At 45.1% G+C, this 10,129-nt stretch overlaps 2 protein-coding genes across 4 annotated transcripts in view; one reads left to right on the forward strand and one right to left on the reverse strand.

Annotated features, from left to right (window-relative positions):
• Window positions 1-93: 93 nt before the first annotated feature.
• Window positions 94-2,961, forward strand: fam136a (family with sequence similarity 136 member A). The gene is made up of 3 exons (XM_066651464.1): window positions 94-429; window positions 1,396-1,536; window positions 2,319-2,961. The coding sequence occupies exons 1-3, from the start codon at window positions 343-345 to the stop codon at window positions 2,505-2,507; spliced, it is 417 nt and encodes a 138-aa protein (XP_066507561.1). The 5' UTR covers window positions 94-342; the 3' UTR covers window positions 2,508-2,961.
• Window positions 2,962-3,635: 674 nt separating this feature from the next.
• Window positions 3,636-10,129, reverse strand: part of gmcl1 (germ cell-less, spermatogenesis associated) — an 11,264-nt gene continuing 4,770 nt past the window's right edge. For 2 of the 3 annotated variants that reach the window (XM_066651016.1, XM_066651017.1), the window contains exons 5-15: window positions 8,950-9,047; window positions 8,520-8,632; window positions 7,881-7,946; window positions 7,716-7,800; window positions 7,313-7,403; window positions 6,748-6,888; window positions 6,598-6,667; window positions 5,436-5,511; window positions 5,153-5,298; window positions 4,768-4,855; window positions 3,636-4,523 (exon numbers count right to left, since the gene is read on the reverse strand). In XM_066651016.1, the coding sequence (XP_066507113.1) occupies window positions 4,386-4,523; window positions 4,768-4,855; window positions 5,153-5,298; window positions 5,436-5,511; window positions 6,598-6,667; window positions 6,748-6,888; window positions 7,313-7,403; window positions 7,716-7,800; window positions 7,881-7,946; window positions 8,520-8,632; window positions 8,950-9,047 (1,112 nt within the window). In that variant the 3' untranslated portion in view covers window positions 3,636-4,385. The remainder of the gene's footprint in view (window positions 4,524-4,767; window positions 4,856-5,152; window positions 5,299-5,435; window positions 5,512-6,597; window positions 6,668-6,747; window positions 6,889-7,312; window positions 7,404-7,715; window positions 7,801-7,880; window positions 7,947-8,519; window positions 8,633-8,949; window positions 9,048-10,129) is intronic. The other variant, XM_066651015.1, reaches the window with a different exon arrangement.

Genomic DNA, 10,129 nt, shown 5'->3' on the forward strand with positions numbered 1-10,129 from the left:
GAAGTGTTAGCTACACGTATGGTGTTTATTCGATGTTTATTCGAGGTTATAATGTGAGGCGCATTGTGCACTACTTAGGGAGGTAGGGAGGTTTATGGGACACGGAGTGACGTCACGTGGAGGCGGAAGCGGTGTGTGTCCCACGCTGGTTGTGTGTGTGACCTTAAAGACCACTGAGATTAAACCCAGCTTTATTCTCTTTTTATTAAAAGGCTGTAATCTCAGCCTCGTGGCCGGTGACTGTTGTGTGAGAGAGTGTGTGTGAGAGTGTGTGAGAGTGTGTAATGGCCTGTTGAGGACTGTAGTGCTGTATTTATTTGTCTGTAGTTAAGGTGAGGTCTGATGGCAGAAGCTCAGCAGACTCGAGTTCAGCAGGCGGTGGAGGAGATGGTACAGAACCTGGAGAGAGAACACATCCGGAAAATGCAGGTAAAAACGTTATTAACATTGACATAACGGTAGAACTGTAAAATAAGTCAAGAAAACAGTAAAATGCTGATGATAAACTGGGACAAATGTAGAGAAATATCGGTAAATACCTGGAAAAGTCAGATAAAGCAGGATTATGCATTGGATAAAACAGTAAAAGTCAAGAAAAATAATACATCATTTAAAAAATACAGAGGAAAACAGTGTCCTGGTGTCTTTGTATTTAATAAACACCATCACACCACACCACAGTGTCCTAATAAAGTTCCATATTTTCCCAAATTGAATTATAATGTGCATTAAAGCCCTTCACACCTCCTCCAGTGAAAAGTGTTTAGTTTTGTTACCGCGTGCTTGTGGGGGTCGTTGATGTGAATAAGCCGTCAGTGCCGTGGCTGAGAGTTTCCACTCTGAGACGGCAGCCGTCCAAACACTGACAGGGTTTCTGATGTCACACACCTAAGGAACCAATCCTGTCGCCTGGATTGGGCGGGGCTTTAAAGCAGCAGGTGGGTGAAGAGTGTGTCAGGGGTTTATTGCGTGTTCTTAGATCAGTGTGAACTGAATGAAGGTGTTGGTATTGATTGAGTTTTTTATCGGATTGGGGACATTTCTACTGGAAATACCCGGTACCTCCGTAACTCCTAAACGAACGAGACATGTATTCAGTGCCTCCTCTGTGGCCAATAGAAGTAAGGCTAAGAAACCTGAGGAACCTGAGTTGTACTTTTCTGTTTCTCTTACACTTGTCACAAATGAAACCTCCATAGTGTTAAAACTGCTGAACCAACCACGTTTGCCGACAGAAAGCGTATTATTAATCTGGCTTTGCGTGGATTTATAACCATTCGCAGCACATAACAGACTTTTCCTTGGTTATTTCATATTGAGGGGTAATGATGAGGCCTGTAACACTGTGTGTTTGTTTAAAGTGTGTAAGGTGCTGTGACTGTGATTTCTCCCCAGGGCCGTATGTTCCGCTGCAGTGCAGACTGTTGTGATCGTTCCTCTGCCTCCATGGCTCAGGTCCATCAGTGTATAGAAGTGTGTCACGCTCCTTTAGCTAAAGCTCAGGGGATCGTCACTAACGAACTCGAACAGTTTCAGGTGAGTGGACACAGGTTTCTTTCTTATTTCTGTCCAAAACGTACAAACAACAAGAGTTTTAAACACAGTCTGTCGCAGTGAAACTATTATGAAGAATGGACCAGTGATGCTCAAAAAAGTCTTGGAATCAAGTCTCGTAAAGTCTCTTAATGGGGCTCCAGAGGTGTCTGAGTGTTCGCTCCATCATTAAGAGATTATGAGTTTGATCCTCAGTGATGCCACAGCCATCTGTCGGTGAGAGTCCTAAAGTCTGTAAGCTGCCATAACAGAACCGGGCCATTGATGTTCTCATCCGGGGATGCTGAGCACCAGAGGAGTTGTGGTAGCTGCAGTTTGAAAAGAAATGAGGTCTGGCTTCATCATCTTGGCAGCGTTGTTTAACAGCGGACAGTTACTCAGTTATTTGTGGATGTGAAGTCAGAGACAGTAGCTCAGTTGGTGTTGGGCTATCGGCTGGAGATTTAGGGACCAGTCCAGTACTGACACGGAGGTAATACAACTCCAGCAGCACTGCTGTGTCTGATCCACTCTACACCAGCACAACACACACTAACACACCACCACCACCATGTCAGTGTCACTGCAGCTCTGAGAATGATCCACCACCACATGTAGAAACTAGGAGGTGGCTAATATGGGTGTATGTCTTGCTGCTGTATCTTGAATCCACCGCGACCCTGACCTGGATCAGCGGTTACATATAATGAATGTATCTTGAATCATGAAATACCTAGCTGTATATGGATTAGTGTTGACCTGAACCCCGTGTGGATGTGTTTCAGGATCGTCTGACTCGCTGCACTATGCACTGTAACGATAAAGCCAAGGACCTGTTCACCTCCGGAGCCAAGGAGCCTGCTGTAAGGTCAGCAATGGACAAGTGCGTCAGCAGCTGCGTGGATGACCATCTGAACCTGCTTCCCAGCATGACCCGCAGACTCAAGGACAGCCTCCATTCCATCCCCCAGTGATGTCACAGCTCTATGACTGTCATTAATGATGTGAAGTAATTGTCTTGGAATGATTAAAGGTGCAGTCAGTCATTTTACCACCACCAGTTTTCATCTGTTGTTACTTTAACACGTTTTGTATCACGTGTGAATTAAAGGAGATGAAGATTCAAATTGCTTTGTGATAAATGAATGAAACAGTGCCCCACGGAGAGGGGGGGGCATGTTTAAATTGGGTTAAGTACAGAACTAAATTATGGTACACCCAGGCCACTAGATGCCAGTATAAAGGCAGCTTGATGACGTGTAGAGCAGCCACAGGGGAATGACTTATTGCTCCTTTAAGATTCCTGATGGGTTTAAAATGTTATATTTAGAAGTTGTTTGTCTCTGACATACTGTGATTCATCTTTGCTCCGATTGGTCTCTGCCTCAACTGCTTTTAGTTTTTGTACAAACAATAAAACAACCTGTTCACTCTGAATCCGAGTGCTCATTTTTAAGAGCAATAAAATTAAAAGGGCCCCAACCGTTTCCCTAAGTTTACTGTACATAAGCCTTGTTAAACCTCAATCACACCTGAGGCCATACATGGAGTCTAAGCTGCAAAAACAGGCAATATTGAAGTGTCTAATTTAGAATTAGGCTTTTATTCAGCTGTGAGTTTACACAGACACAGAGAGAACACGCCACACTCCTCACAGACAGTCACCCGGAGGAAACCCACACAGACACAGAGAGAACACGCCACACTCCTCACAGACAGTCACCCGGAGGAAACCCACACAGACACAGAGAGAACACGCCACACTCCTCACAGACAGTCACCCGGAGGAAACCCACACAGACACAGAGAGAACACACCACACTCCTCACAGACAGTCACCCGGAGGAAACCCACACAGACACAGGGAGAACACGCCACACTCCTCACAGACAGTCACCCGGAGGAAACCCACGCAGACACAGAGAGAACACGCCACACTCCTCACAGACAGTCACCCGGAGGAAACCCACGCAGACACAGAGAGAACACGCCACACTCCTCACAGACAGTCACCCGGAGGAAACCCACACAGACACAGGGTGAACACACCACACTCCTCACAGACAGTCACCCGGAGGAAACCCACACAGACACAGGGTGAACACACCACACTCCTCACAGACAGTCACCCGGAGGAGACCCACGCAGACACAGAGAGAACACACCACACTCCTCAGGATCCTGGAGCAGTATAATCCTGGACTAAATCAAAGGAATCAAAGACCATGTTTCTTGTGTCATTTTATTTACACTCCATGTTGTTTTTGGTCCAAAATACAAGCCTACTTAGTAAACGGTAAATTTCCCAAATCTAATCTACTACAATATGGAATCATGGATAATATGAAATGCCCAAATCAACACCAAATGGTTCAACACCAAAATACTGTCAGACTATTTCAGAAATGCAGCAGTGAACATGTTTAGAAATCCAAAAAAACACCACCTTTTTAAAAAAGGCCAGCACCAGGTTTTTTTTTTTTTTTTTAAAAGAGTACAAAACAGAATAAATAGGAATGTGTGACAAAACCAGAACAGTGCAGCGTACGGTATGCAGCAAATAAACAGAATTTACATAAAAGAACTTATGCTGAAGTTAAGCGAATGTTGGCTTTCAAACAAAACAAACAACAACAAACATTCGATGCAGATTTGTTCTGTGTCACGAAGCCTCACACTTCATAAAACAAAGGAGTAAAATGAAACCATAAAAAAAACAATTAATATACAACTTAAAAAAAGGCACAGAAAATGAAAAATAAAGAGCAGGCTTTTAGAGGCTGAAGTTCTGAGAGGACGGGTTCATGGAGAGCGATGATGATGATGATGAAGATGGCTGTGGTTTGAGGGAATCAGGACACGGTGCGAGCGCTGCTCTCCGGTTCTGCGTCGGTTCGGCGCTCAGACAAAGGAGAAGTGTAGAGGAAATTACAGCAGACATACAGAGGGAACGACAACAGACGACTGTCGAGGTTCATCACCACGTACTCCTGCAGAAACACGATTCATCATTTCATCGTTAAACATTAACCCGAGAAAACAGTCTATTCACAGACTTCACTACATGAAAAACACTGAAGATCCATGTTCAAATTTAGCATCAAACATCCTCCACGGGGAACAGCAGCGCGGCACTGTCCTGCACCAGTGAGAGAGCCTAGTTTACACAGTCAGTCTGTCATAGAGCACTTATTTTTATAGTTGTTTGTGCGTTCGCGTTAATCTTTGACAAACCTGGTCCTTCTCCAGAGTCAGGAGTTGGTAACCTGTAGATCGACTACAGATCAGCTTCCCACTGCCGTCAAACGACGCCAGACGCAACCTGTTTAACAGAAAAAACAGGAGACGAGGAATGAGCACTGTTTATGCAAAAGAAGCAGTGGGAATAAAGTTAACACTTTAACAGATTTAATCTTTAACAGATCTGACGAACTGAATAAACCAGGAACAATGTGTGGTCTGAAATACATCTCACATTTACTTATTTATATATGATATATTTATCAAACCCGACTTAAAAAGCAAAGAAATGTCGGATTACGTTTGGCATCAGCCTGAGCATGTCCTTCAACAGTACGTAAAGACTTGAGAAACGAGAAAGCGTAGCACGTTCACACACCTGAAGGCCAGGTGTCTTCTCGGCTGTAAGCTGACAGCGCCCCCACATGGCTGACTGAGTGTGTTCCTCTTAAAGACGATGAAGCGGTTGGTGTAAGTGACCAGTAAATCAAACCCGTAGTTAAACCCCGTCCACCTCCAGCAGTACTGAGCAGACAGAGACGATATTAACCTTAGCATTATTGTTCTAAAAGCTGCTTTAATCAGGAAAACAGGTCACACAGAATGGGAGGGTAGATAATAGAGCTTCGTCATTATTAAACAATAAACATCACACGACTCACGTCTCCATCTTTATTGAGTTTTCGGCCACAGCGCATACTGTTCCTCTCAAACTCCTCTTTATTGGCCTCTTGTGGTCTAAAATGTGCCCAGAGATAGACATCACACACACAACGTAATCAAGGTTTGCTAATTATCGTGTGCAACTCCTAACTACTGAATTATTAGCCAGCAGACCACTCAGACAGGGATAAACGGTGTGGAGTACTGTATAATATCAACATGCTAATTCATAAATTTTTTGCAGAATCACTGGGTAGGACGCCTGTCCTTCACAGGGCACCACACGCTCACCCAGTGGACACTTGAGTCTCCAATTCACCTACCAAAATGTGCTGTTGTACTGTGGAGGAAACCCACGCAGACACAGGGAGAACACACCACACTCCTCACAGACAGTCACCCGGAGGAAACCCACGCAGACACAGGGAGAACACACCACACTCCTCACAGACAGTCACCCGGAGGAAACCCACGCAGACACAGGGAGAACACACCACACTCCTCACAGACAGTCACCCGGAGGAAACCCACGCAGACACAGGGAGAACACACCACACTCCTCACAGACAGTCATCCACAGGAAACCCACGCAGACACAGAGAGAACACACCACACTCCTCACAGACAGTCACCCGGAGGAAACCCACACAGACACAGGGAGAACACACCACACTCCTCACAGACAGTCACCCGGAGGAAACCCACGCAGACACAGGGAGAACACACCACATTCCTCACAGACAGTCACCCGGAGGAAAACCACGCAGACACAGGGAGAACACACCACACTCCTCACAGACAGTCATCCACAGGAAACCCACGCAGACACAGGGAGAACACACCACACTCCTCACAGACAGTCACCCGGAGGAAACCCACGCAGACACAGAGAGAACACACCACACTCCTCACAGACAGTGACCTGAGGTGGGGGATTGAACCCACAACCCGAGGACCCTGGAGCTGTGGAAAACTGACACTCCCTGTTGTGCCAGAGTTATTCAAGATGATATGATCATTCCCGATTTATAAATTCATCTCTCTGCACCTATTAGACTTTTACAGCTTCTTACATCATCTGAAACCAGTAAAACACACAGGAAAAGCATAATAATAATAATAATAATCTTTTATACAGATCTTGTGTTTGCTCAGACTCACCCGTTGTCGTTGTCATGTTCAGTCCGCAACATAGCGAACCACTGCTGCTTATAAACACTGGACAACCAGTCTGAAGAGGAGCAGAGAAAACTGTGTAAACCTTGTTACTGAAATCCAAGTGTAAATCTAAGACTGTGTGGAGGCTCTTACCTGGAGGAATGATGTTGTCCCGTTCGAGGATGCGAGCGGACGCCAGATCATTGATGATGTACTGAAGACGGATGTGTCTGAATACGGGGGAGAAGGGCAGCCCCTGCTCTGTGCACAGAAACGGCTCGTCCTCTCCCAGCTCTGAATAACACATGGGTGAGTGTTTATTAATGTCTCTGTTTTTCTTTCAGTGACACTGAACCCGGTTAACCAAATTCGTCCCTGTTACAGGTTCAACCTCAATTCACACCATTAATTTCACCAGAGAACTTGACGCAAATAATGAGGAGGCCTTTCTGTCTTTAGCGAATCAACTGAAAATAGTCAGGACTCTGTCACTAACAGCAAACATTACTCTTTCCAAAAGAACATCAATCTTGAAGCTGCAAAAATATCTGGTTCTGAACATAGCTTCTGAGAATAGAGATCTCAGGACACTTGTGCTAACACTGCCCCCTAGTGGAGAATCCTCAACCTGCTAAAGAAGAGTTAGTAAGTTCAAACAGATGATTAGCTGCAGGCCTAAACCGAAGGCCTGTTTGTGCTTGTAATATATAAAACGTACCTGTTCTTCTTTTACAGAGCCATGAGTCTGCGTCAACAAGGAGCTGCTTGATTGGACCGTCCCAGGACGGATTGAGCTGCAGAAACATCCACTGCAAGATCAAGAGAAAGACAAATGAGGACAGGAGAACATGCTGAAACCTGAAGTTTCACCATAATTCAGTCAGATTTCAATATTCTGATACAGCGCATTAATCAGTAAAGAAATGTGACCAGAGAATCCAGTCATAAAGTACACTACAGAAACATGCTGAGCTTTTTGGGGGCTGTTTAAATTAGATATTGGCCTCAAAATGAACAAACCCTTCATTTAATAAATTACAAGTAAATATCACCATGAAAACAATGCAGCTGATTCTCAACCTTTAAATTGATGCATTTTTCATCTCTACAACACACACTACCTTCTTCAGAGCAGTGTAGACATCCATCTCCACTTGCATCACAAACAGATCAGACGACTGGATCAGCTGTTCAATAATCTCAACCCTTAAACACAGAAAACACCGAGTCAGAACATCCTCAGCATTGCTGTAAATAACTAAGTGTTTACGGGGATGGACAGATACCCCAGTTCCTTCATTAGGTCCACATTCTGATGGGTCATCAGGTTATTGAGAAGCCACTCCAGGCATCTGCAATCAGCAGAGAAACACTGAGAAATCAGGATCACAGATCAGAGACAAAGAGCGAGACAGGGAGAATCATCACATCACATCAGATTCCTACATTTCTGGACACACTGAAGTCCCAAAGAAACCCTGCGGTTTAAAGCACTACCTCATTGTAATGCTTTGGCAACATTGTTCTCCTTACAGTCATTTAATAAAGTTATTTGATTCTGAAATCTAACACAGTGACAGAGAGAGAGAGACACACAAAGACAGAGAGGGAGAGAGAGAGAGAGAGAGAGAGAGAGAGACAAAGACAGAGAGAGAGAGAGAGAGAGAGAGACAAAGACAGAGAGGGAGAGAGAGAGAGAGAGAGAGAGACAAAGACAGAGAGAGAGAGAGAGAGAGAGAGAGAGAGAGAGAGAGAGAGAGAGAGAGAGAGACAAAGACAGAGAGGGAGGGAGAGAGAGAGAGAGAGAGAGACAAAGAGAGAGTGAGTATCCTAAAACCAGAGGAAGGCAAGGAAAGGAACTGGGGACGAACAATTAAAGCGAAGAGGACCAGCCAGAGATAAGAGAAAACTTGTGGAGCACTTACTTCTTCATAACGGAGTCCAGGCCGTACATGTTAGCAGCAGCGTAGTAGCCACACACAGTTTTAACACTGACATTCTCCTTCATGGTTTCCCCACACTGCTGTATCAGTCCATCCTACACACACACACACACACACACACACACACACACACACACACACACACACACACACACACACACACACACACACACACACACACACACACACACACACACACACACACACGTTGAGGTAAAGTAGTTTTATTGCAACGCTATATTCAGGCAAAAATAAGCAGAAGTAATAATCAAGATCCTAATTTAGAGTTTACCCTAAAGCTTATGGAAAGTGGAGTGAAAATGATGTTAGCACAAGACAAATTCTCTAAATTCTTAAGGAGGCATTAGATACTGTATTTATTTCTGGGAGAAGGGCCTTGTGAAATACTGACCAGCTGAAGCATGCAGGCAGCAGCCAGGATACTGACAACTCTACTGGGTTTAATCAACACATCATCTCTGTAGAGGGAGCCAAACACCACCTGCAGGGCTACACACACACACAGTTTAGTCTTTAGAGCATAAATATTTCCCCTATATGAACACTGATCCTAAACTCCTGTCTACACTCACATTTTATCAGCTCCATTGACCATATTTCACCAGGTGCACCTTATAGTTCTACAGCTACAAACTGCAGTCCACCTGTTGCTCTGCATACCCAGGAGTTACAGAGAGCAGGTGTTATTCAGGTGGTGGATCAAGCTCACCCCTCATGGTCTGGGATCGTGGAGGAAGTGCTTGTGCTTTCTATTGACCTCCGGGGCACTGTTCTCAGGAGCTGCAGGCTCTGAGTGGGGTCTCCCTTGACAAACAGGTCCGGAGGCAAAAACAACCCAAATAGACATGCTTCTGATGAGTACAACAAAACCTAGTGCCCAGCAGAGAGCGCCCGGTCTGGCCAGGAGCAGCCTGAAAAGACAACGTGGGAGGTCCATGGGGACCCACCACCTGAAAGGGTAGAGATGTGCCTGCTGTTGTTTGATCATGCGTTCGCGTAGACAACCGTCGACATCGTGAACATAACATTGCACCCATGTGTTACACTTGTAACTGGAGTCTTCCACTAGGGGGCAGACCAGAGAAAGACGGAGGTAATTCCAGATTTGGCTCTGACACAGCCTTCTTCAAAACTTTGTCATTGTGATGCTGTGGATCGCAGACACTGCCCCCTACTGTTTACGCGCTTATTGCAACTTGTTCTTTTTTTCTGAGGATGTGCACAGCTGAGGCGCCCTGATGTGTACGTGAACGCACAGTTAACAGCAAGTACATCTCTACCCTAAGGTACAGAGTAGAGGTTTGGGGCAACACCCATCAGACACAGGGCAGGGGCAAAAGGGGTCTTTGAATAATCCACAACTCATAATACCTGCCCTGTGGGGGTCCTAACAACCGAATGACAGGGTGAAAGAGAGCTACAAAAGTATGCAGAGCAACTATAGACCATAGTCTAAGTTCTGAAATTAGCAGCGCACCTGACGGGTCTGTGGAGCTCAGAGTTTAGAAACAAGGAGGTTTAATGTTAATGTTAATGTTGATCAGGGTGTATATTATATACAGAGGGGGACA

The sequence above is a fragment of the Hoplias malabaricus genome, chromosome 18 (assembly GCF_029633855.1).
Source record: "Hoplias malabaricus isolate fHopMal1 chromosome 18, fHopMal1.hap1, whole genome shotgun sequence".
Classification (NCBI taxonomy): domain Eukaryota; kingdom Metazoa; phylum Chordata; class Actinopteri; order Characiformes; family Erythrinidae; genus Hoplias; species Hoplias malabaricus.